Source organism: Solenopsis invicta, chromosome 1 (genome assembly GCF_016802725.1).
Source record: "Solenopsis invicta isolate M01_SB chromosome 1, UNIL_Sinv_3.0, whole genome shotgun sequence".
Lineage (NCBI taxonomy): Eukaryota > Metazoa > Arthropoda > Insecta > Hymenoptera > Formicidae > Solenopsis > Solenopsis invicta.
In genome coordinates, this window is record NC_052664.1 from 5,527,070 (window position 1) to 5,554,169 (window position 27,100).

At 40.6% G+C, this 27,100-nt stretch overlaps 1 protein-coding gene across 2 annotated transcripts in view; it reads left to right on the forward strand.

Moving 5' to 3' along the window:
- Positions 1 to 27,100, forward strand: part of LOC113004390 (sodium channel protein Nach-like) — a 100,555-nt gene that overhangs the window by 63,884 nt on the left and 9,571 nt on the right. The window contains exon 7 of one of the 2 annotated variants that reach the window (XM_039446442.1): positions 22,362 to 22,771. In XM_039446442.1, coding sequence (XP_039302376.1) covers positions 22,362 to 22,667 — 306 coding nt within the window. In that variant the 3' untranslated portion in view covers positions 22,668 to 22,771. Of the gene's footprint in view, positions 1 to 22,361; positions 22,772 to 27,100 lie in introns of those variants that run through there. The other variant, XM_039446444.1, reaches the window with a different exon arrangement.

A 27,100-nucleotide genomic window follows, 5' to 3' on the forward strand; every position in this document is an offset into this window, starting at 1 on the left:
CCTCTTGAAAAAATAGGAGCATTGACGACTAAAACATGTAGACATTCGATACAACTTTGTTAAAGACTTACATAATGACAATACAGTTGACGTAAAGTATATTAAATAGTTCAAAAGATCAAAAGGCAGATATTCTAACTAAAAGTTTATCCACTCAGCAATTTGAGTATCTTTGTAATGGACTACGAATTGCTGTTTAATAACAAATTAAATTGATTAGTTCCATTACATATCAAAAATTAAAAAAAAAAAACTTATGTGAAGTTAATACCCCAATATTGAAAAATCTAAAAATTTCTTTTTGTAAACATTTGCCTATCGTTTCCCCATAAATGCCCCGTCGGAATTTTTGTTTGCTCTTCTCTAGTTTGAAAGTTGAAGACAAATTTATAACGTATATTTAATGATTTAAAGTAATTTCCCCGATCCTGGTCATGAAGCAACAATGTTTATGATACACAAAGTGTACAACGTGGATGTTGTACACGCCGTCAGATTTACACTTCTTGTGCGTATGTGTATATGCGTGCATTCGTGCGCGCGCGCGCGCTTTTTTGTGCATGCGTGCGTGTGTGCAGCAAAGATAAGGACCCCACGGTTTATCACTCCCGTGGTATTTAATGACTCCAAACCCTCTTTGCTGTGTGTATGCGTGTGCGTGTGCGTGTGCGTGTGCGTGCGTGTGTGTGTGTGTGTGTGTGTGTGTGTGTGTGTGTGTGTGTGTGTGTGTGTGTGTGTGTGTGTCAGCAAACATAAGAACCCCACGGTTCGTCACTCCCATGGTATTTAATGGTTCCAAATCCTCTCTGCTGTGTGTTCGTGCGTGCGGGCTTGCGTGTTTGTGTGTATAATTAATTTTACCTAGGCCTGTTTGCACTAATGTAGATGTAATTTTAAACACGATTTAACTTATATATTTTTTTTAATTATAAGAATTAGAAAGAAATATAAAGTTAGATTTAAAGATATAGACTGAATTTATAGTTACTTTACATTGGTACAAGTGGCTTTTACATAGTATTGTGTTACTTGATAAGAAATTTTTTTGTTTTAGTTTGATACTTTAAGGGAAGAACCCAGGGTAAATTTGATTTTGATTACATTTTCTGTTTTCTGCTGAAATTGTTAGGAAATTATCTCAAAAATATGAAACAAAACATTAGAAAGTTATAAGAGACTTCCCTTTGTGTTAATTTCAAAGAAAGATGAATTGGCCTCAGCGGCTGAAGCACGTAGGTATACAACTCGGAATTTGGCGTGAGACGCTACCGCGCCCCTTAATTTTTGTTGAAATTGTTAGGAAATTATCTCAAAAATATAAAAAAAAAACATTAGAAAGTTATAAGAGACTTTCTTTTGAGTTAATTTCAAAGATAGGTGAATCGGCCTCAGCGGCCGGAGTGCATAGGTATACAACTTTAAATGCCTTTTTCTCAAAAAGCTAAATTTTACGCGCCGGTTTATATAACTTAAAAACTACTTGACCGAACATCTTCAAATTTTACATGCTTATTCTTCAACTGGTCCTAGCATATACTTATCCAATCATTAACATTTTGCTTTAAACAATAATTATTAACAAGTGTTTAAAGTGCTTTTTTGTTTATGTCGCCGTTTTTGCAATTTTATTAATTTTTTTGATTATTTAGGTATATGTTGTACATTTTTACATAAATTAACAAAATTTATTTCAAATTTTTGTTTTACATTAACTTTGTAACCTCAGCGTACGTCGGCGCAAATTTAAAGAGCTAACTTTAAGCAACTGCTTTGTCGCTATTTTGAAATTTTTCAACAACAAAAAAATTTTTTAATTAGTTTAAATGGTGAATATTATTGTACACCTTGTCTACATTCAATAAATTTTATCTTTTTTATTAAATCGAAGAAGAACGGCTGTTTATACTAGGTTCCCCCCTTAACCCTTAAACACGTAAGTGGGTCTGAGAGACCTCATATGAAATTTTGAACGCTTGATATGTGAAGGCGGAATGAGATAGGAGGTTCGGACCAAGACGTAAAAAAAGTTTGAAATCTCCTCTTTCGATTGATATAGTTGATCAACTTTTTGGTCAACTAAAATTTGAACGGCACGGCAGCAAAGTTTTGTTAGGGTCAATGCGACCCATATAGTATGTACGTGAAACTTTTTTTGTGAGTACTTTAAATAAAAAAATTGGACAAAATACGTTCGAACAGGTCGGTTTGCGGATGTTACTCGCATATACTCTGTCTAAAATTGGAATACTATAAAATGTTGTAGAAAAAAGAGTTTTTTCGAAATATATCATAAAACACATCAATTTTCAATTTTAGACACGATTTAATAAAAACTTCCGCATATTCGCCTTGTTACATGAGTACATTTTTTAATATAAATGACAATAATATAATTTTTTTTAAATGTATGAATCTTTAGCTTTAAAACGCCGTATTGTAAAGTTCTTCAAAGTTTTTTGTTGCAAAGATATGATTTTTTTTAAAAAGTGAATTTTTAAATGCTCAAAAATACCTCATATTCTCGATGTTACATAATTATATTTTTTGAAAGAAACGACTTTGCCAAATTTTATTTTGAGAGTGTGACTCTTTAGCTTTAAAACGCCGTATTTGAAAGTCTTTAAACGTTTTTTGTTGCGAAGATATGATTTTTTGAAGGAAAAGTGTATTTTTAACCAATTTTTCATTTTTGCTTAATGGTTTTGCTTTTGTAACTTTACAATAAATTACTTTTCGCCAATGCCGATTGTGCAGACACACTTCTGACATTTTGAACTTTAGTTTTTAAAACAAAATCGTAAAAAAATATTGATTGTAATCAAAGTTATAGCTTCTCAAAGTTGAAAAAGTCTCTCAGACCCAAAAATGTGTTTCCGTATTTTACAGGATCAGTGTGTTTAAGGGTTAATATATTCTATAATTGCTAATCGAATAAGCGTACTTAAAGAGGAGCTTTTTGAAATTATATCTGATTTAAAGGGCCTAGCGGAATAAGTAAGGTGAAAATGCCCCCACAGCTTTTCAAGTTGGCCTTGTTTTCTAAGATAACTTATATGAAAAGACGTTTACATACCAAATTTTAAATTTCTGTATAGAGATGTGACCAAGATAGAACAAAAAAACGATGTTTTACATTTTCACGATTTTCACGATTTTCATTTAGTGCAACAAATCAAACAAAATTTTGAAGAAATTCTGAACATTCAATTACATTTAGACATTAATAAAAATATTTTATACATTTATTTTCGATAGGAAATTCGATTATAAAAAAATGAGAATAGCTTTTTTCACCCTGATTGTATTGATTGGCCACCTTAAAAAAATTACATGTTATTTCTGTTCCCAACACCTACAACATATATATTTTTCAGATTTTTTTCAAAAGGCCACAATAAAAAAAATTAATATTATATTTTTTTGTTAATTTAAAAAAAAATAAGTAGGAAAATTGTTTTTATCTGCTCTTTAACGTTTTATTTGTCTATAAAATTCCATATTGAAATGTTTTGCTAATCACAAGTTGAAATTAATGATAGCTAGTTAGGTAATTATTTTTCAATTTTTATATTTCTATAACATAAGGTTTTTATTTCATAAATCACTGGGTCGGAAAGCAGTTACTTTGATCCACAATAAAAAAATTAACATTAGATGTTTTCGTTAATTTAAAAAAAAAATCGGAATATAGATTAGCGTTTTTATAAGTTGAAAGTACTAATTGTAAGTCAGAATTTTTCATGATCACAAATCAAAAGTCAGTCTGTTCGTTTCATTTTAGATACAGAAATTGACTCGTAGGCCGGTATTCATAGTTGAGTCTTATTTCAAGATTGTCTTAAGTAACGTCTTAAAATGCTAATACGGCTCTCTGATTGGTTAGTGACATCTTAAGATGATACTTAAAGCGATCTTAAGTATAAGAATCGAGTGAGTCCTAGTTGCAGAATAAATCGGACACAGCAAGTTAAACACTTCTGATTTTGATTAAATTGAACTCATTTGACGCGTTTTTGCACGAAACAAACGAATCTGGCAGAGAAAAGTGTCAGACTGCCTCATTAACCGAAATATCAAACACTAAAGTTGACGACTATTATTGAGGTTAGGATACCTGTCACTGACGTAATTTACGTAATGTAACGACCATGGTGGAAGTAACAAGGTGTGCTCTTGCGCATCAGGTATTTCTACTGACCAATAAGAGAACGTGACAAAATTCCGCCATCTTGTATAATTTAAATGGATATTAAAACGAAGACTCGGGCAAGAAAGGGTTTTAATGAAAGATCTTTCGTGTATAAATATAATTCTGGTTAATATATTTAAAAAATATAGTAAATATAAACTCATAAATATAAATAAACAAATATAACAGACACAAAAAAAACAATAAAAAGATAATAAATATATGAAAAATATAATAAAAATAAAATTACTTTTTATTTGTAAATTTTTTCATTTTTCTTTTTTGTTTTATTGTAGCATTTTCTGCCGAAATTTTTTTATTGATTACTCGAAGTCTTATATATGTTCTTGTTCTAATTAAACAAAGTAGAACCTCGCGCGGGATTGTTATATTTTTCAATTTTTTTTCAACCCTATTTGCGATTGTTTCAAATATCGACGACTCCTTTCGCATGAAGGATCCATGGTAATTTTGGAATTCTTGGTTCATTATTTTTCCTACTTTTAATAAGTCTGAAGAAGGACTTATAATATTTCTTCTAGAGATGTAGTTAATCCAGTCATTTTCTGGATTAACCAACACCTCAGTAGGATTACCTAAATTTTTATATTTATTTATAAATTTAAAAGCGGCATAACCCGCAATATATTTTAAGCCTTCTTCTTCTATGACGTCCACAACTTCTAAATTTTCGACTTGACTCAATAATTTCAGTTCTTCAGAAGTAGGAGAATAAATAAATGTACTACTACTACTTGGATCTGAAAGAAAAGGTGTGAAGCAAAACATGCATATATATTATATCGGTAAAACACTTTGACAATTTCAAATTTCAATTTATTTACAATAATTTCATTCACTTATATGAATGAAACTCGATTGCCCACGTCACTAATTAATAATACGATCACAATTAATAATTGTAATAATTACAAAATAAGGCAAATTATATATAATTGAAATTCTTTTATAATAGTACATCAGAGTATGCTTACAATGATGTAATTAAACTACTATTCTAATTTAAAGTACAATTTAATTAGAATAAAATATTACATTACCTTAAACTATGAATTAATTAGAATGATATATATTATGCTAAAAATTAATCTACAATCGTCTTACCACAATATTACATAAACATACTCGTACTTAATACTAAACAATGAAAGTGTAATAATTATCATTAAGATACAAACTTACCACAATCAGCATTTTCTTCATTAAAAGTATATGATTCACAATCATCAGGTAAATCGTCTTGAAAATTAGCGATACTACTAATGTTACCCTCAACATCATCGTCGGTCGGTGACATTACGTTCGAGTCAAAATCAATGCCACTAGTAAGACACGTTTCGTCCATGCTTGAGTCATGAGCGATGGTATTGCTTCCTTGTGTGAAGAAGTCCGTTGAATGCTTTCCCAATATATACCACCGCAGTCTGTAGCGAATATCTAATGCCGTGGGCCTATCATTTGTTGCTCCCATTGATCGTATGTACGAGAAAAGATTTTCCACTACGTCTTGGTTCAATCGACTTGTAATTACATATGACATTTCTGAATTGAATTTCTTCTTTAAATCATAGTACAGGTTTCGTAATGACGAATTACATGAGAATTCCTTTTTGAAAAGGAAGCAAAGCCTGTCGATTACCAACTTTCATATGTTTAGTTGTTGACGTGACTTTGGCAAGAATATTATTTTGCTGCACAAGATCAACACCATATCCATTTTGTCCAGGATTATTTCCGTATTTAGAAACGCTATTAAAAATATCGAACCAATCGTTATACATTTTTAATAATGTAGCAGTTGCAACCCATTCTGGACAATTATCCATGAATCCTCGCGAACCGCACCATTCAATTGCAGATGCATTTGTCGCAGAGAAAATTTGGGTTGCGAGTTTCACATTTTGTCGTTGCGTTCCTTTGACGTCTAAATGAATACGCGACAGCTTGAATGCAATTTTCAAATCCCCACTGTTAATTTGAAGTAACCTTTCCAAGGCTGCCGAAGTCACAAAATGCCTATCTACATGTAATCCGGAATCCAAAAAATGATTTCGAAGTAATTTCATTAAATGAGGAGCATCGACAAAAACGTGGATCTTTACATTTTCATCGCACGGATGCTCAAAGTATGTTTCATCCTCATTTTCCATTATATTACTTTTTAATTGTTTTATTAAATTTTGATTTGATGGTCCCAGATCACAAGTCATTCCGAACACAGTATAGCCACTGTTATACAATTGGACAATTATTTTAAATAATAATTCTTTGGTGAGATCTTGGTCAAAATCGTAGAAGACAGGCTGTTTCCATTTTTTGAATAACCCACGAGCCATAACGACTTGGCATTTTTTATGAGGGCCAATAACTCTCTCCTGCCTTCTTTCAATTGCCATTTGATTTGACAAATGAATTTCGTCAAAACAGATCACTGTTGCCTTCTCGAACTCTGTCATGTTTTCACCTTTATATTTCATAATCAGCAAGACGTCAGTAAGAATTCCTTCATCAAGGTTGAATGATGCTACCCACTTTCGGAGGGTTGACAGTGCTGGAAGAGGAATCTTTTTGTTTTTTCGCAAATATCTGTAAGCTTTCGGGCTTACGCTTCTTAATGATATTGCAGCTGCAATATCCTCTGAAGACCAACGGGTTAACTTCTACATGGGATTCATTAAGCGTTTAACTTGTCCAGGTGTAAAAAAAGGACTTAGCATCTCTTGCAATTTGTTTTTCATCTCTTGCTCGTGTCCTTTATTAATATTCTTCATCTCTTTCTCATGTAGTTTATTAATCTGATCCAATTGAAGAACTTTATTTTGAAGAATTTCATTTTGGCGAACCAAGTCTGCATTTTCCCGTATCAGTTTTTGTATATCATCTTGATTGAAAGGAAACTTGTATTGAACCTTCACGATAAGGAAATATAAAAATAAATAAATATAACTTTGCTAAAAATTTAGTTAAGTTAAGTTATAGAAATCTAACCAACAAAAAAATCATAATAGAAGGACGTATTAAAGTTATCACTGCTTGTACTTGTAGAGCATGATGCAACTGGATTCGCAGAGCTTGGTGTATCTGGAGTCTCAGAGCTCGATGCGACTTGAGTCAGAGAGCATGATGCTTCTTCATTTGTGAAGCTTAATGTGACTTCATTTGCAAGCGTTGATATCACAAAACTCTCAGAGCTCGATGCAACACAGTCTGTAGCAACGTGTGTACATTCTCTTACTTCTGTTCCTGAAAGTATATTTAATATATTGTATGAAGACAGGAGTATTATTTATACATTATTAATATATAATCACTTAAAACATAAATCTATTCACATCAATAGAAGTAATGTCTATATACATACACAAATCCTTCTCCACCACAGTTGTTGCATTGTCCTCTATAAATTCCATTGGAATTGCATCAAGTTTCAATTTCCGAGATTTCACAGGGCTATAGTTAGGTAGTAGCCCAAGTAGCCACGATCGATCTTTGAATTGTGAAGAATGGAAATGTTGGGAACAAACCCGAGCTAGATAAACAAATTTTAAATAATGTATTTTATCAATTTTATTATATTTTATAATTTTTATATTTTATAATTTTTAATTTGTTAAATTCCATTTATCACCTGTCAGTATTATATACATACCGTTGTTTGGGTTGACGTTTTCTTTGCAAAGTATTTTCCATTTCGCAATCATTTCTTGATTTTTTGGAAATGAAAAATAGCTTACATTTTTTTTATTTCGCGACGTATTTTTACAGTTTTTGAAAGAACACGACGGCATTATAAAATTGTGTATAACCTGTGTATACCGTGACACTATTTCGTTTACTTTTATCGTCGCGTTGCTATTGGTTGGCAATGGTGATTTTGCAAGATGGCGGAAACTTGGTGCTGCGCAGAATGTGACGAAAATTCGTCCGAGAAGATAGCACACCTTGTTACTTCCACCATGATAGCGACTTGAGAAAAGAATTGGGGGGGGGGAGGCACAGATTGTCTCCCTTCTGAGCATTAAATGCTTGGAAGGTGGAGGATCTGTGCCCTTTGCCCCGTCCCCCCCAAATTCCTAACCCAACCCAACCCAAATCTAATTGTATAAGTCAAAAATTCGCGATATATTCAACTCGCTGTGTCCAATTCAGGGCCTCTTTCATCAATCTCGGTTAGAGCTAACCGAGAGGTTAGTCCATTGGAAGTGATCAATTGCATTGCCTATTGTGTAAAATAAAAATGCGATTGGTTAATTCCAATGGACTATCCTATCGGTTAGATTGGTAAAAGCATGGGTAAAAGAGGCCCTTACGGCTGAAGCAAACATTTTTGCATAATCATAAGCATAAGGAAATTGATTGGTTCATTAGCAAATGCATAAGGAAATAGACCAATCAATTCCTTTGTGCATATGTTTATGGAGCTATGCAAAAGTGTGTGCTTGAGCTTTTAGTCTGTGCGCAACTAGAATTTCCCCTAAGAATCGACTATGAATAACGTAGAGTAGCGCCACGAACGTCGCGTATATCCTCTCTTTACATTTTTATCATTCTCTTTCTTTGTCTTTAATGTTTTATCTGATAGTTTATTTGTGTTCAGCTCTAATCACCTTTAAATGAAAACTTTGTTTTGCAATTTAAAAGAAAAAACAAAACTTACAAAAAACGTTTATATCCGCTTGATTAGCTATTCCAAGACATTTTTATTTTCTTTTATTTGTATGTTCATTTGAAGCAAAAAAATAAATATTTAAGGTTATGAAATATTTTCTACATGCACAAAAAAATGTTTCTTTGGATTTAATAAATGTTGAAAAATCCAAAGAAAAATCATTGGAATAGTTTAACCAAACTAATGTTTGAACTAACAAATACAATTGTTTGACATTCAAAAAACATATACATATATTTACTTTGTAAATAAAATATTTTTTACTTGAACAATAATATTATTCTTTCAAATAATCTTATTGTTTTCTTTAACTAATATTCTTTCTTCTAACATTTTTATAATGTAGAACATGTAACAATAATGTAAACAAATATTTTTCACTTTCAATATCTTTTATTAAAACATTAATTTATATCTAATCATATAAGAAACGTGAAGTATTAATCAAGTATATACCTGAAAAAAGTTATTTTTATATATTTCTGAAATTTTTTTAACATCCTAAATTCTAACAAGAGATTTAGAACATCAAACAGATATCAAAATTAAACTGATATTAAAGAAAAGATATACTTTGAATTTTATGTTAATACTCATCCTTGCAAGCTTTATATGCGTTTTTAGTGGAAATTTGAATATGATAAAGCGATGAAATGTACAAAGTTCAAATAATGTTATTCTTCAGTCAAATAATATGATTTAATGCAACGAAACAATCTAATTTTTATTGAATAAAATAATTTTTGTATAAAATAATATTACTTTCAATGAAACAAATATACTACCACTCAAAACTTTGATACAATTTATATTTTTTACATAAAATTATATTTTTTTCACAGATACCATTATTTTATTGAAAATATCGATATTTATAAGCATTAATACCAGCGGGTTCCGATAGCGCACATCCCGATAGCACACAAACCACTCACAATGGCAGATGCCTAGAGATTTTCCGTAGGTTGGGTTAGATAAGTCAAGATGATTGGTTGGTGGGCTATCGAGATGTACTCTATCGGAACCCTCCCCATTAATACGAGGGTAAGTCAAATATTATCCGCACATTTGCTAGAACATGTTTTTAAATTTGTCATACTGCCTTCCGGGCAGGCAGGCAGGCTTTAAGTTGGCACTACTGGGATCTTATGATCAAAGCTGGATTTTTATCGTGTCAGTTTATTTACTGCTACGAGCGTGTAAATATGACAGCTCCGCTAGAAGTTTGCAGCACGGAGGAACAGAGAGCTGTAATACAATTTCTTTAGTCGGAAGGAGTGAAAAGTGCTGAAATTCATCAAAGGCTTTCAACACAATGCTGAGATAGTATTTTACTACGCAGAAGTGTATATGAATGGATCAAAAAGTTTAAAAGTGGACGCACAAGTGTGACACACGAAGAGGGAGCAGGACGCCCGTCAACTTCCACCACCGACGAAAAGATTCAGCAAGGTTAAGAAGTGATATTGGCAAACCGTTATATTATGTTAAAAGTCTCCGATAAATTTCAGTACCTTTCACTTCTTCCGATCAAAGAAACCGTATTACAGCTCTTTGATCCTCCTTGATGCAAACATCTAGCGGAGCAATCGTATTTACATGCTTGTAGCGGTAAATAAACTAATGCAATCAAGGTCCAGCTTTGATTATGGGACTCCAATAGTACCAACTTAAAGCCTGCCTGCCCGGAACGCAGTATGACAAGTTTAAAGAGGTGTTCTAGCAAAAGTGCGGATAATTTTTTACTTACCCTAGTATTTTTAATAAATAATATCTGGATTTATAAGTATCAATATTTTAAGTAAAATAATTGTAACTGTGAGAAAAATATAATTTTATCTAAAAATTGTACGGCACTTCAAACTTTTAAACAGCAATGCATAAATTAAACAAACATATATACTAAATGTAAAGTGTTCAAGATCACGGGAATTTGAGCGTATCACGCTCATAACGCGTGGTCGCGCTCTTCCCGCTTGCGCGGCGGACCGTTGCTCGCGAGCGGGAAAGCTATGCTGTTGCCAAATAACAAATTTCATTTTCGGCAAACAATAACAACGAGCCTTCTCGAAGAATCTACGGAAATCAGTAACCGTCGCATATTTACTGAATTCCTGCCGGGATCTTTTGACAGGGATCGTTGCTAATATAAGGCACAAATATCGCGCGCGCTCCGCAGTTGTTTGCGAGGTAATCTAGCGCTCTTAGAATCGATACGTACACGGACTGTTATATTGGAATCGCCTACATCTCTTGGACTCAGATTTGAAAAACGATCAAGACATTGTAAATTCGCGCAGTTAAATGAGATAAGTGTAGTGAATTAAAAAAAGGCTTTTTTCTTCAATTGTTCGAAGCTTCATTTTGGGCATTCGCCCTCTTTGCCTCCTGCCGCTCCTTCTTATCTCCGCCTTTTGCTCTCTTTACAACTCCTTGTAACGACCGTGTTTCGCGCACGGACGGTCGACGGTACAGGATCGGACGCGAAAGGTCGCTTGGAGGAATTAGACGTTTCTTAACGATGGAAAATATCAACGTGTTTATTCTACTAGACGTCGTTACATTGACATCGGCGGTTGTACGGATGCGGTACAGAGACTTGTGTCTGAGCGCGCGGGCGGACGCGATACAAATATTTAGAAACTTAAATCTACGAGACGCGCGGACGGACGCGGTACAAACTTAAATCTTCTAGACGCGCGGACGGACGCGATACAGATATCCAGAGTTAAATCGGTTAAGCGCGCGGACGGACGTGACACAGAAATTCGGCTCGGCGTAGTCTATATACACGGGAATCTATTTACAGGTTCACCTGTCGCGTGAGTTCGTGGAATTTAGTCGCGTGTTTTTCTGCGAATCCCGGCGGCCTTGTTATTGTGGCCGTGACGTTCGGCGGTGGCACGGCGCGGGGAGCGGTGAGCGCGGCGCGTACACGGATCCGTGTATTCTCGGCGGTTCGTATGCGCGGCCCGTCGCGAGGCGGTTAAGACCGCGAATGTTCGCCGGAGGACACCCCCTCACTCCAAGTGCGCTTGGTGGAGGGACGGAGCACCGTACCCCCGTACGTGATGGCGTCGGACTCGGGAGGCGGAGCGGATGGAGAATCGCCTTCGTGTCAAGTGGCTTGACGGGGCCCAAGTTGTTCTTGAGCCCAGGTTGACGAGTCAGGAAGCGGTTCTAGGATCGGATTCGGAAGCGGTTGCTAGCTAAGTAACTTAGCAGAGACCGAGGCGCTCGATCTCAGTAACAACCTGGGGAAGCTTCTGTTCGGCGGACTGGCCAGAAACGGATCAGGTCCCTGCCTCCGGTGGGAGTGAACGTCGCCTTATATACCCGCGAATCGAGGCGAGGGGGACGCGCGGCGCGTTACGGCGAAGCGGTCCGGCGGCAGCATCCCCGCCACTCGATCTCGGGTCTCTCGCTTCGGACCACGCTCGCATAGCGTGGCTGCGGACGGCGCGGGAACGAGAGCGCGTGCGCGCGAAGATGAGAGCGCAGGAGCGATCGCTCGTTTGCTCCGATGTTCTAATATTTACTAGGCGCTATGCGCCGTTTAACTGCCGTCCGGCGGATGTTCGGCCGGATGGTTCGGACGGTTAGGCAGTCCGGGGGGAAGTCGGAAGGCGGTTTGTTACATCCTCTTGCGCACATTCGTTGGTCCTTCGAGCCAGATTCTTTCGTTGCCGGTGCCGGTGTTCGAGTGAGTGTCGAATGTGCGCAAGAGGAGTTGTAAAGAAAGCGAGAGGTGGTGATAAGAAGGAGCGGCGGAAGGCGAAGAGGGCGTATGCCCAAAATAAAGCTTCGAACAATTGAAGAAAAACCTTTTTTTAATTCACTACACTTATCTCGTTTAACTGTGCGAATTTACAATGTCTTGATCGTTTTCCAAATCTGAGTCCAAGAGACGTAGGCCGATTCCAATATAACAGTTCGTATCGTATCGATTCTAAGAGCGCTAGATTACCTTGCAAACGACTGCGGAGCGCGCGCGATATTTGTGCCTTATATAAACAACAATCCCTCTCAAAAGATCCCTGCAGGAATTCAGTAAATATGCGACGGTTACTGATTTCCGTAGATCCTTCGAGAAGGCTCATTGTTATTGTTTGCCGAAAATGAAATTTGTTATTTGGCAACAGCATAGCTTTCCCGCTCGCGAGCAACAGTCCGCCGCGCAAGCGGGAAGAGTGCGGCCACGCGTTATGAGCGTGATGCGCTCAAATTCTCGTGATCTCGAACATCCCGCCCGCCTCGCCCGAGCCAGAGCGATCGGCTCAGGCTGAGGTCCCGCCAAACCCCTTTGCACTGCTCATCCTTGAATTCGGCTTCCTCGCTTGGTCCTGAACTTGGCCTACTCAAGCGCGTCAGCTGAGCGGTTGCGAGCGCGCGACGTTTGCTCGCTTGGAAGCTCGATAGGCGATATAGTCCCGAGCGAATGAATTTTAGCAAATGAATTATAGCAATCGGTGAGCGTTAATTTGACGGTAAATATATCGAATAGGGGAGGCTGCCCCGATGACCTTGACTTTGACATATGTTGTCAAAGGCATGACCCTGAGTAATGTCCAACAAGTTTTAGCCGTCGCTCGCTTTTGTTAAAAAGTTATAATTATAAAAAGTTTATGAAAATCAAAAGCGATAACTACACATATATTCACATATATTCACATATACACATAAAAATGTGATACAGAGAACGAGTGAGCGAGAGAGGGGCTTTGCCCCTTCCCCTGTACCCCTGCCTCGTATTTTTTTAAACCTAACCCTATTTTTGTCAAAATTTATAATGATATTAAATTTGAAATTATGGCTTGGGTTAGGAAAAATTTTTACGTGTGGTACAGAGAATCTTTCCTTGCACCCCGTTCCCGTATTTTTCCTAACCCAACCTAATTCCTAATTCTATTTTAGTTTATTTTTAATGTAATGCGTAATGGGTTGTCAACCGTACTTAAGATTATAATTGTATCTCCGAGTATCGGGGCTCATCTCGATAATGCACCGACACTGCGGTCGCTATGCGAGTACAATTGTTTAGGCGGTTGTTGTTGCTAGGCGAAGCTCGCAGGGGCAGTTGCAATCGGAGCAGAACGGAGCAAGACGTATCTCCAATAAACTCCCTTTCCTTTTACCTGTGTTCTTCTGTTTGTATACCCATTCTGACGACTATAATTATCTCTCCCTTACATTAAATCTAATATTGCAACGTGGTCAACTGGATATCCTTGGCCAAATCACAACTAAAACAGGGTTAGGTTAGGTTAGGTTAGGTTCGAAAAAATACGGGGGTGCAGGAGCCCCTCCCCCGCCTACGCGTTCTTTGCAATACATGTAAATATTTGAGTTTTTCAGAGTTTTTTTACCAATTTTAGTTTTATACACGTATTGAGTATCCAATTTCAACTAAACACAAGGAATATTGTCAAAAATACATATGAAACGGGCCATCGACGTTCTACGTGAAATGAGGCTGATCTTATAAGCTATTAGTACTGTTCCGCGCAGTGTGCGTATGCGTGTGCATGTGCGCGCGTAACCTTTTTTTTTTTTTTTTTATAGTTGGGAAACGCCTTTATGGGTCCCCGGTCCTGTGGGGACAGGAACGCGGGGTATGTGAGACTCGTCGACCTGACTAGCCGACATACTCACTAAAGCCAAACTTTTTCCGGCATTTGGGCTCGGGACGGATCACGGGATCGAACTAAGTATGCACCGCGATCCTAGCCCAAACGGGTCCCCGCCCGAGAGCCGAAACCCCCCTCCGGAGTTAGCAGCCAGAAACTCGACCGAAGTCGAGCCCTGGCCGCCCGAACCGGGACGCCGGGAGTGCATCGGACCCCCTTGGGAGAGGGCCCTAGGTACGCACTCCCGCGTCCCAAGCCCCGAGACGGGTCAGCCGGGCAACTATCCCGCCGCTGATTCCGCCCGGGGCGTACTTCCTCAACAGTGGAGAGGGTAGGGCCCTCTGTCCGGTCTAGCCGGTGCTGCGAGGGTCCCCCCTCCCCACTGTTCCTCCCCGGCTCAGCTCAAACCCTCCCCGAAGGGAGGGGAACAAAAATGAGCCATCGCGCCGGCCGCTCCCCCGGCACCGACATAGTCGATACCGTGAAGAGCAGCCAGCGCTTCTCCTGTGAGGAGAGAGGAGGGCGACGAGGTCGCCCCCCTTTCCCCCCAGACCATCCCGTTGGGGGTGGGGGAGAGGGAGGAGGGGGGGTCTACTGATGTTGTTGCAGGTACACCCCCCTCCCTTTTCCTTCTCTCGGGCGGGGCGTCCGGCGCATCCTCGTGCGCCCGCTCTGCCGCCTCCTTCCGCAGCATTACAGTACTGCAGAAGGAGGCGAATGCACCCCATTTCTCCGGGCCCTCAAGAATGCCTCTTACTACTGTGGGAAGGGAGAGGTCAGCCCCTGCCACCAGGGCACGGTGCTCATCAGCCCATGCTGAGCACTCCTCCAAAGTGTGTTGGTGCGCGCGTAACCTAACCTAACCTAACCTAACTTATAATTTCAAATCTAATATTATTACAAATTTCGACAAAAATAGGGGTAGGTTAGGTTAGAAAAAATACGGGGAGATGGTGCAGTAATAAAATACGAAGAGGGGCTCTGCCCTTCCCCCGCCCACGCGTTCTCTGTACCATATTTTTATGTGTATATGTGAGTATATGTGTAATTATCGCTTTTAATTTTCATAAATTTTTAATGATTATAACTTTTTAATGAAGGGCGAGCGACGGTTAAAACTTGTTAGATGTTACTCAGGGTCATGACCTTGACAACATACGTCAAGGTCAAGGTCAAGGTCATCGGGGCAGCCTCCCCTATTCGATATATTTACCAGTTTGACGACTGGTCGCGTAAATTCTGACGTCCGGACAGTGATGACGCAGATCTGCCCGTCTTCCCTTATGTGTACTCGTACCATACGTGCGAGTGGTCAGCGCAAAGGCGGAGTGCTCTCATTTTTGATGAGGCACAGACGTCCCACGCGAAAATTCGCGGCCTCCTTCCGCCACTTCGGTCTATGGATGAGGGAGTGAAGATACTCGCAGGACCATCGTTCCCAGAAATGGTCCCGCATTTGCTGCAGAAGCTGCCAGCGAGTCAGGCGATTAGCAGGCAACTACAGCAACAAAGGCTTAGGCACGGCCGTCAGCGGAGATCCCACCAAGAAATGATCCGGCGTGAGGGCGGCAATGTCATCAGGATCGTCGGACAATGCTTGGAGCGGTTGCGAATTCACACAGGCTTTTACCTGGGCGAGGAGGGTGCTCATTTCCTCGAACGTCCGGGTCGCGTCACCCAACATTTGCCGCAGGTGGTGCTTCAAGGACTTTACGGCGGCCTCCCAAATTCTGCCAAAATGAAGTGCTGACAGAGAATTGAACTGCCACTAAATACGATCGCTCGCAAGCTGTCTGATGCAATTCAAGGCTACCAGGGGCAAAGAAACTCTGCAATTGCGCGTCGGCGCCGACGAAGTTTGTTCCGCAATCGCTACGGAGTGTGCGAGACACAAACCGACGCAAGGCCGCCATAAAAGCGTCGGCAGTGTAGTCGGACACCGCTTCTAGGTACACGGCACAGGTAGACAGGCAGACGAAGACTGCGATGAACCCTTTGTAGGCCCGCTGGTCTCGTCCCTTGGTCGTTTGCAGCTGAATTAGGCCGGCGTAGTCAACGCCGGTGTCGAGGAAGGGCCTCCCCGCGGTCACTCGTTCCCGCGGAAGGTTGCCCATCAGCTGCTGGGGGATAACCGCCCGCCATTGCAAGCAAACTACGCAACGGCGCAGCCACGTCTTCACCACTGCTCGTCTATGGGGGATTCAGTATTGTTGATGAATCCCAGGGTCATCTGGACTCCGCCGTGCAACGTGCGTCGGTGACAGTTCTCCACCACCAGCTTGGCAAGATGAGAGTCCCCAGGCAGCAGTACCGGATGTCGCTCGTCATAAGCGAGAAGCGCGTATTTGAGGCGACTCCCCACGCGCAGCAGATCTTGGTGATCTAAAAAGGGAGTAAATCGTGCAAGAGAGCTGGACGCCGACAGAGGACACCGACAGACCCCGCCGCACGACGCCCAGCTCTATACGGTAGTGGTCAGCTTGGACTTGTCGAATCCAAGCCAACCTCGCCTCCTCCAGCTCGTCCGTCAATAGCTCGTCTCTATGCCGACCGCGGCCGTCCTCCAAGGCCGCGGGTGCAGCAGTCGGTCTAAGAAGAAGCCAACGTCGGCACCACGATGTCACTCTCAGCAGGCGACTAAGGTTCGAGAAGTGCAAGAGCTCAGCAGTCTCTTCCACGCCGACGGGCGTGGACTTAGCTACTTTTGCGTGAACTATTTCCTCCGGCCAGCCGTCACTGGGAGTCTCTCGGTCAGCATCAGGCCATGACGTCGATTCCGCCCAGAGCCAACGTGGACCCCGCCACCAGAGCGGGTGATGCATCAGCTCTCCCGGCGCAAGTCCACGGGACGCGCAGTCCGCTTGATTCTCCGGGCCAGGCACATGATGCCACTGAGCGTCAGAAACCTTGGTCTGAATCTCAGCAACGCGGTTTGCCACAAAGGTCTTTCACCGAGTCGGGTGGCCGCGTATCCAGCCCAGGGCGACCATTGAGTCCGACCAGATGCATCGCCGTCCGGTCAAAACCGAGCGTAGCGCAAACGTGTGATGCCAGTCTTGCCAGGAGAGTAGCGGCGCACAATTCCAACTTAGGCAACGTTACAGGTTTTATGGATGCGACCTTAGTCTTGGCCGCAACAAGGCAGGTCCTCCAAGACGCACCGGAGCTAGTCCGCAAGTAGATAACAGTGGCATAAGCGCGCTCCAAGGCGTCGACAAAGCCATGGAGCTTCGCGTCGCCGCTCGACAAACCGGCATCCAGTCGTCGCGGAATTCGTACACTCCGTAGAAGGGGGAGCTCAGCCTTGTACTTGCGTCACAATCGTCTCTCCGCCTTGTCAAGAGGGTCGTCCCAGCCAAGACTCACCAGCCAAGTCGACTGGAAGACAATCTTGGCTCGCACCACAGCCGGCGCCAGCCAACCTAAAGGATCAAACAGTCGGGGTGAAGGACAGCACCGACCTCTTCGTCACTTCGGTCAAAGAGATCGCCGGGATGACGAATGAAAATTCGTCGGTGGCGGGATGCCACAGCCTAAGATCCTGTGCGTCTCGTGCGGTCCCCAGTTTCGCAGCATTTGCTGCATGCGGTGCTCCGCCGGAATGTCCTGCAAGACTCGCGTCTCGTTAGCTAACCACTTGCGCAGGGGGAAGCCGCCCGCCATGCACATGTCGGTCAGCTGTTGTCGTAGCTCGAGCGTTTTCTCCAGGCTTGAGGCGCAAGACATCGTCCATGTAGACGTCTTGGCGTAGAGCACAAGCAGCTAGCGGATAGTTGTCCGCTTCATTGTCGGCCAGCTGGCGGAGAGTGCGCATGGCCAGGAATGGCAAATACGCTAAACCGTATGTCACGGTGTTCAGGCGGAACTCCGCCACTTCATCCCGGGTGCTATACCGTCAAAGGATGCGCTGGAGGTCCTCAGGGTGGACTAGAATCTGGCGATATATCTTTTCTACGTCCGTGGCCAGAACGTAGCGATGCAACCGCCAGCGTAGCAGGACGTCAGCGAATGGAGGTAACAGATTCGGGCCTACCAGGAGGCTCCGATTTAACGATTCTGCGGGGGAAACCGTCGTCGAACCATTGAACACCACGCGCAGCTTAGTGGTCGAGTTGGCCTCACGCAGTACACCATGATGAGGTAAGTAGCTCACTCGAGTTTCCGTTGTGGCGTCCGAGCGAACCATATATCTGAGTTCCTTGTACGTCCGCAGCGTCGTGAAGTCGAGGTATAGCTTGCGCAGTCGGTTATCTCAAGTGAATCTCTTCTCCGTCGCTGTAAGAGCGCAAGGCAGCGCGCCTTGTGGCCGTTAAGTCAAGCAGCGGGTTGACCACCGGAAGGCGAACGACGTAGCGGCCGTTGTCCTGTCGGCGGTGCGAACGACAGAACAGGTCTTTACACTCCTGGTCGGATGGGGTGAGAGGCGCCGGTCCCATAGGCAGTTCCTCCTGCTGCCAGAATTCTCTCAGCAAAGAAGTGAGGTTGTCCTCAACACGGCAATGCAAGGCCAGAGCATGCAAAGGAGTCTCCACTGCGCCGACGGGCCCCACGAGAAGCCAGCCAAGTAATGTCTGCTGCGCCGCAGGCTAACCAGGTCTGCCCCTCCGCAGCCCGGTCCGGAGGATGGCGGCATACACGTTTACGCGATATTTACGCTCAAGAGGATGTCCACTGGGTCCGCCTTCAGGAAGTCCGGGTCAGCGAGAGTTAGGCCCGCGAGATGGGGCCAACCGGAAACGTTTGCATATCGCTCTCGTAGAGCGGCAGGCGAGGAAAGATCAGCGCCGACACGATAATCGGAGAGCCCTCTTGGCAAGGCGAGACCCGCAAGTCAACCTGCTTGCGAGCAACACCCGTCTGGACACCACCGACTCCGAACACCGCCACGGAAGTATGTAAGCGGGGCAACCGGAGTCCCTGGCACAGCGACTCCATCACCAGCGAGGACTCAGCCCCAGGATCGATCAAAGCCCAGTGATCGACGCCGTGCGCGTCGTTTGCGAGGTAATCTAGCGCTCTTAGAATCGATACGTACACGGACTGTTATATTGGAATCGGCCTACGTCTCTTGGACTCAGATTTGGAAAACGATCAAAACATTGTAAATTCGCGCAGTTAAACGAAATAAGTGTAGTGAATTAAAAAAAGGCTTTTTTCTTCAATTGTTCGAAGCTTTATTTTGGGCATTTGCCCTCTTCGCCTCCCGCCGCTCCTTATCACCGCCTCTCGCTCTCTTTACAACTCCTCTTGCGCACATAAAAAAACGTTTTTCTTTGTATATTTTTATAGTGAATTCCATTTAATAGAAAAATATTAAGAGTTACTTTTTGTTTCATAATTAACCAATAAAGTTGTTGATACATGAATTGCATAAAAAAGAATAATCTAAAATGTTAGATTCACGCGCAAGCTCTAATGCTAAAAGAGATGACACAAAATATGCAAATTGTGTTTTGCTGCTCCGGAGAACAGGAGGACGCCAAAAAGTTGTGCAAAATAATGATGAATCATTTAATTATAGTAATAAGATTGGAAAGCCTATACAAATTGGTGATATTTTATGTGCTTGATGTCGATTAATTATCTATAGAGAGAAAACGAGAGATGAAGAGGATGATCTACAATCTCCATCAACATCAACAGTTCTTTAAGCATTTGCAAATGTTCTTGAATTTCCGGAAGCTGACAATAAAGAAGCTACTAAATGTTTGTCAATTAAAAAGATACAATTTGAAACTTTATCACTTTCATAACAATCATCTATCAGCAGCTTACAATCGTTATCTATTGTTGGCTCACAATCATCTAGTGATGATCCAACATTTGTTCCTCGATTAAATGAAAAAGAAAATGAGATTCTAGAAATGCCTTTTTAGCGAGTTGTAGCGTTGCATAAGTACAGTTTTCTGTGCAGTTCATCAATGGAAATCATTAATGTGCTATTTAGCCCGAATACAAGTCTTTAAAAAAAAAATAATTTTTATTTTTAAAGAAAATTGGTGTTGTTCTACACACATCATAAAGAAAAGATTTGTCAAAGACGAATTAAATAATATAAAAATATATTCAAACTTCAGTACAATAGAAGTATCAGAAATAATGAAAGTACTGCTAAATAATCCCACTGGTCTTCAAAAAATTATGAAAGCAGGTGATATTTGTGTAGTTGATAGAGGGTTTCGAGATATCGTGAAACAACTAGAAGAACGAGGATGTTTACGCCAGCTTTAAAAGGAAAACGAGCACAATTAAAAACTGAAGAATCAAATGACTCTCGGTGGATTACTAAAATCCGTTGGGTTGTTGAAAAAATTCATAAGATTCTCTGGCAGAAATACCAACTTTTTCACTACTTTGGATAATGAACTCTTTCCAAAAATTTGGCTATTCATCAGAATCGCTTGTTTTTTAAGCAATACTTTCGGCAAAAGACTACAATCTGATTTTGAAGTTTCGAATGAAATCATTCAGCAAATAAAGTATCGACAAAATGTAGAAAATTCGTTGGCTGAAAAAGTAGAAACAGAACATTGGAACCGACAAAAAACTCAATTTCAACAATTGACATCAGCCGATTTGGATTTTTCTGAAATAACGGAAAGAGATTTGAAAATTCTTTTCACTGGATCATACCAATTATCATATGCTGTATCCTACTTAACAGAAATGATGAATGAGTCAGGAAAAATTATTCTCGAAAGTCTACATCAGAAAATCAAAATAACACAATAATAAAAATTCTTGTAAAATCCAGACACATAAATAGCAAAACTTACATATGTTACGTCGATTACATTTATCATTCTATAAGCTATTCTGGTATACAACGTTATGTATGTGATTGTCCTAATGGTAGACGCACAGTTGGATTTTGTTCTTATATTATTGCAGTGATATACTATTTATTCCAGGCTCGATATCTATCAAAAATAATAAAACCTGGCAAAATTCTATCTAATATGTACATTGCAGAAGAAGTTTATCCAGTAATTAACGAAAATAGCGATGAGAATTAAATATGTTTTTTTTTGTTATAAAATAAATAAATGTCATGAATTGTGGATAAAACTAATTGCTTTCCGACCCAGCGATTTATGAAATAAAAATCTTATGTTATAGCATTATAAAAATTGAAAAATAATTTCGCTATCACTAATTTCAACTTGTGATCAGCAAAACATTTTAATATGGAATCTTATAGATAAATAAAACATTAAGGAGCTGATAAAAACGATTTGCATACTCATTTCTTTTAAATTAACGAAAAAATGTTATTTTAATTTTTTTCATTGTGGCCCACTTTTTGAAAAAATTTGAAAAAAATATATGTTGTAAGTATTGAGAACAGAGATCACATGTAATTTTTTTAAGGTGCTCAATCAACGCAATCAGGGTGGAAAAATGTTTAAAAATTATTTTCATTTTTTATAATCAAAATTCGCATTGAAAACAAATGTAGAAAATATTTTTATTAATATCTAAGTGTAATTAATTTTTCAGAATTTTTTCAAAATTTTGTTTGATTTATTACTAACAAGTGGAAATTGTGAAAATGTAAAAAAATCGTTTTTTTACTGTATCTTGGTCACTTCTCGATATAGAATTTTAAAATTTGGTATGTAAACGTTTTTTCATATAAGTTATCTTAGAAAAAAAGGCCAACTTGAAAAGCCGTGGGGGCATTTTCACCATATTTATTCCGCTAGGCCCTTTATAATTGATTTTGTAGTCATTTTTCTTGAGAGTTTCTTGAGGACTTCTTTAAATTTAATTTAATTTAAAGAAGTCTGAAAAAAACGTACAAAGAAAAAAAGAGACACAAGTTTAATAAAATTAATATTTATTTGATTTCCAGGTGATTGTGTTTAATCCTACTGATTATCCGGATATGACCAGCGGTGGTGTTACAGAGATCCTCGCAATGCCTCTTTCCGAAACGTTTATGGATATAACTACGACAGCCTTCCTTAGTACTCAAATTATTGAAAGTTTTCCTAGAAATGAACGCAATTGCATTTTCACGCATGAGACGCATACAACGAATGACGGTACAATGTATACTTACAGTGATTGTATTGTCGATTGTAAAATTGATAGCATACAAGAGTCCTGCGGATGTAGGCCATTCATTTATCCACGTCGCGGCAGAAACCAGTGTTAGTAAAATACATTAATAATTTTCTTAATTTAATTATTAATGTTGTTTTTTCAGAAAATGTTTGGATTTACAAACATTTTTACAATTAGTTTACACTTATAACGGATAAAACAATAATACAATTTCCTTATAATATTAAATTCCCTAGTTACTGTTTATAATTTTTCCTAAGTTTTTCCTATATATATATATATATATATATATATATTAATATATATATATATATATATATATATATAGATGTATGTATGTGAAGCTACGTTGGGACTTCATTTAACACGGCAGTGTTGGGGCGGAAGTGGTTTAAAAATGTTAATTTGGAGATTAAATAGTAATTTAGATATATATGGGGAAGATATACTAGTACGGGTGCATCGTGGGGAGAACGAGAAAGAAAGGCACGAATCGTTTCGAGATCGAATACCTCGGGCCCGATCGAGAACACGCCAGGAAGGAGAGGGGCAGAGGATATTGGGAGCACTGACAAAATTGATTCCAAGGATTGCAGGGGCAAAATAACAACGAAGAGGAAGTGTTGGTAACTTTTTTAAAAATTCTACACTGGGGACGGAAGGAGGAGGATTCTCGTCCTCGAGATCATGCGACCCTAAGATCGGCAGACCCGGAAGAAAGTGTTCTTCTTCTACATCGTAGACCTCAGGGGTCGGAGACTGACGAGGAGGAGAGAGAGAAAGGGGAGAATCGGAGAAGATTCTATATGTTAATTGACTAGTTACGGCGGTTCCGATATTTTGCGGCTGCTCGGGACTTATTTTTGTGGATTTTAAGGACCTTTGCATCGTTCACTAAAATAAAACCACTCCATTTCTCTCTCTCTGTCTTGCGAAAGATTTAATTAAAATTCAGACAGCCTTTCGGGTTAACTCGAACAGGGTTGGAGTGAAACCAGAGAAAGAGATTGAAAGTTTAACAAATTCGATTAAATCTAGAAGGAGAGAATGAACAAAAAGGAAAGAAAGGAAATAAAATAAGAAATTCCTTCGTATTAACTCTTATCGCAGCGAGTAAATCTCAAGAAAGAGAGAAAATAGAATAAGAAATTCCTTCGGATTAATTCTTATCGCAGCGAGTAAATCCCAAGAAGGAGAGAGAATAAAATAAGAAATTTCTTTGGATTAACTCTTATTGCAGCGAGTAAATCCTAAGAAGGAGAGAAAATGTGCGCGAAGAAGAGATAGAAATAGAGAGAGAGAGAGAGAGAGAGAGAGAGAGAGAGAGAGAATGAATGAATGAATGAATGAATGTGCGTTTTATTAGCCCTAGGGCAAGCCCTCTAAGGACACAGGTGAGCAGCAAAAAAAAAAGAACAAAGCTCTTACAAATTAAAGACAAAATAGCCTAGTGACAAGATAGAAGCTAAATTGAACAGAGACAGCGAAGTATAAATGTAAGATAAGAAACAGGCAAATCGCAAGCGTGAGTAGAAAATAAAATAAAATAAAATAGAATAGAATAAATATAACATAACAATAACGCAGGTAAGCAATAGGAACCGCAATATCAGAGTAGAATCAAAAATAAAACAAACATAAAAGTAACGCAAAAAAACAAAAAAGAGAAAAAAAAGGGAAGCTCAGATAATGCAAATACAAATAACGGAGAGTGAGTATAACACATAACATGAGTAAATAGAATTAACACAAGGAATAAAAAGAACTAAGAATAAGAATAATTAAATATGTAGCGCAAAAGAAAGAGAAAAATACGGATAACGCTAAATGTAGTACAAATAATGCTAAAAATAATAAGCGTGAGAAAAAGTGCGCGTCCCGCTAGGGCGCAGAGGCACTCCGCCGCTGCAGGAAAAGGAAGAGACCGCGTCTGAAGGTGTGGATGGTCTCGGCGTTGCGAATAGAGACCTGGAGTGAGTTCCAGAATGTGGGCGCAGCCACAGCGAAGGATTGTTGGTAAGTGGAGGTGCGACATGAAGGAATGGCCAGGTCCGATGGGGAAGCTCTAGAGGTGGTTCTGAGTCTAGAATAGGAGGAGAGCTTGAAGGCCAGGTAAGACGGGGTGTCACTACGGATGATGGAGTAGATGAAGCATCCGAATAGGTAAGATCGTCTATCGTCCGCTTGCAGCCAGCCAAGCTGGGTATAATAGGGGGAGACATGATTGTCCCAGCGAAGGTCAAAGATGAATCGTACGCAAGCGTTCAGCAATCGCCTGAGTTTGAGACGAAGCTGCCCAGTAAGGTCAGTCAGAACGGCAGCGCAGTAGTCGAAGAAGGGGAAGATCAGAGAGGACACAAGACGAACGCGCAGGGGGCGCGAGAGACAGTGCCTAAAATATTTAAGACGCCAGAGAACGCCGTTTACGCGCTGGGATACGGATTTAACATGTTCACTCCAGCTGAGCGAGCTGGTGAAGGTCAGGCCAAGATTGATCACCCGGTCAGTGACTTTAATAGGAGTATTATTGAGTTCAAGGACTATCTCGTTATTCGCGCGTTGTTAACATAGCGGGCGCTGCCCAAGAGAGTAGCCACGGTTTTCTTGGCATTTAGTGTAAGACAGTTGACGCGCGCCCACCGCTCAACCGCAGAAGTGTCCTCCCTGATCCTATCAAGTGCGTGCTCAAGGTCTGCAGGAGGAAAGTCGACATAGATTTGCAGATCGTCAGCGTAAAAAATATATCGACTGTGGCGGATAACGGATCGTAAGTCATTGATGTAGAGAGCAAAGAGTAGGGGACCGAGAACAGAGCCCTGAGGGACGCCGACCCGGATAGAGGACCAAGATGAGAAATCGTCGCGTCCACGGACGCGTTGATTTCTGCCGGAAAGGTAAGATTCGAACCAGCGGATGACCGGTTGGGAGATACAGAAATGCGAGAGTTTACACAGGAGTAAATCGTGACTGACGGAGTCGAAGGCCTTAGAAAAGTCAAACAGGATAAGAAGAGTTACTCTTCTAAGGTCAACCGCCTACCTAACATCATCCGCCAGTTTAACCAAGGCAGTTTGAGTGCTGCAGCCGCGACGGAAGCCGGAAGGGGATCAAGGAGATGGAGAGAGGAAAGATGGAAGGACAGCTGGTCGAAGACGATGCGCTCCAGGACCTTGGAAAGGAAGCATAGGAGAAAAATAAGCCGATAATCGGAGAGGGAGGAAGGAGCTGTGACTTTGGGAAGAGGAATGACGTGAGAGCGCTTCCATGACGAGGGGAAAGTAGAGGAATTGAGTGAAAGATTTAGGAGTTCGAGGATAGGGTGGAAAGTGATGGGGAGAGAGTCGAGGATGAAATGCCGACTGAGGTTGTCGGGTCTGGCGGCATTGGATAAGCACCGGGTGAGCGCCCTCAGGAGAGTGTCAGGAGTAATGTGTAAGAAATAAAAAGAAGACGGATCGGATAAGGCGGCAAATGAAGAAAGAAGAGAACCAGGGAGAGAGGGGGGAGGGATCGCTGAAGAGGGAGGAGGAGGGTAGGGGGTAAGAGAAGGGAGAGGAGGGAGGCAGGGAGAGGAGAAGAAGGAATTAAGCTGATCAAGGGAGGGGTCAGGAGGCAAGGGAGAGAGAGAGAGAGAGAGAGAGAGAGAGAGAGAGAGAGAGAGAGAGAGAGAGAGAGAGAGAGAGAGAGAGAGAATGTAATGCTATATTTGCAAAGTTACATTATTTATCTTTTGGTTTTTCGTTATAAAAAATGCTATAAATATTACAAAGAACAAAATACTTAATAATCGTGATCGCGAGTGTATAGCGTTGACACGTACCACGACGTAGTGCGAGGACATGAGAAAGCGGTGCGGTGCCGAGCTATCCTTTCCCTCGCCGCGCGACACTTACTGTCACGGCGTCGCCTACAGTCGGGCTGCGGTGGGCGGTTCTACGGCTCAGGCGAGCGACCGCTTGTCTCTTCGCGCGCTCTTATTAGGTCGACTTTAATATTTTATCACTTGAAAGTTATTGCAAATATCGCAAAATGGTATCAGACTTTTTGATTTGTCTCAATCTCTTCTACCTCATCGTGTAATCTGTATACATTGCTCTGGGACACCTTGTATACAGGATGTTTCCGAAATAGGTGGCCAAACTGTAAAAGCATATTCTACTCATTGTAAGGATGAAAAAAAGTCATACAAACATGGGTCCGGAAATGCTTCCTTTACAAGTTATAAACATTTTTTATTAATTTTATAAAAATTGCTGGAAATGATTTTCTTCCGCATCAATGCATGCTTTCTTTCCTAGTTATAAACATGTCTTATTTACATGCAAAACGTTTCTTCCTCAACTGTGTGGAAGATATTAAACGAAGATCTTTTGTATCCCTATCACATACAACGAGTACAAGCTCTTTTACCAGCGGATTATCCTTCATGAGTAATTTTTGCTTAGTAGTATTTGCAACAGTGTACTTTTCCAAATTTTGAAGTGTCCATACTTTTCACAGACGAAGCAAATTTTTCACACGATG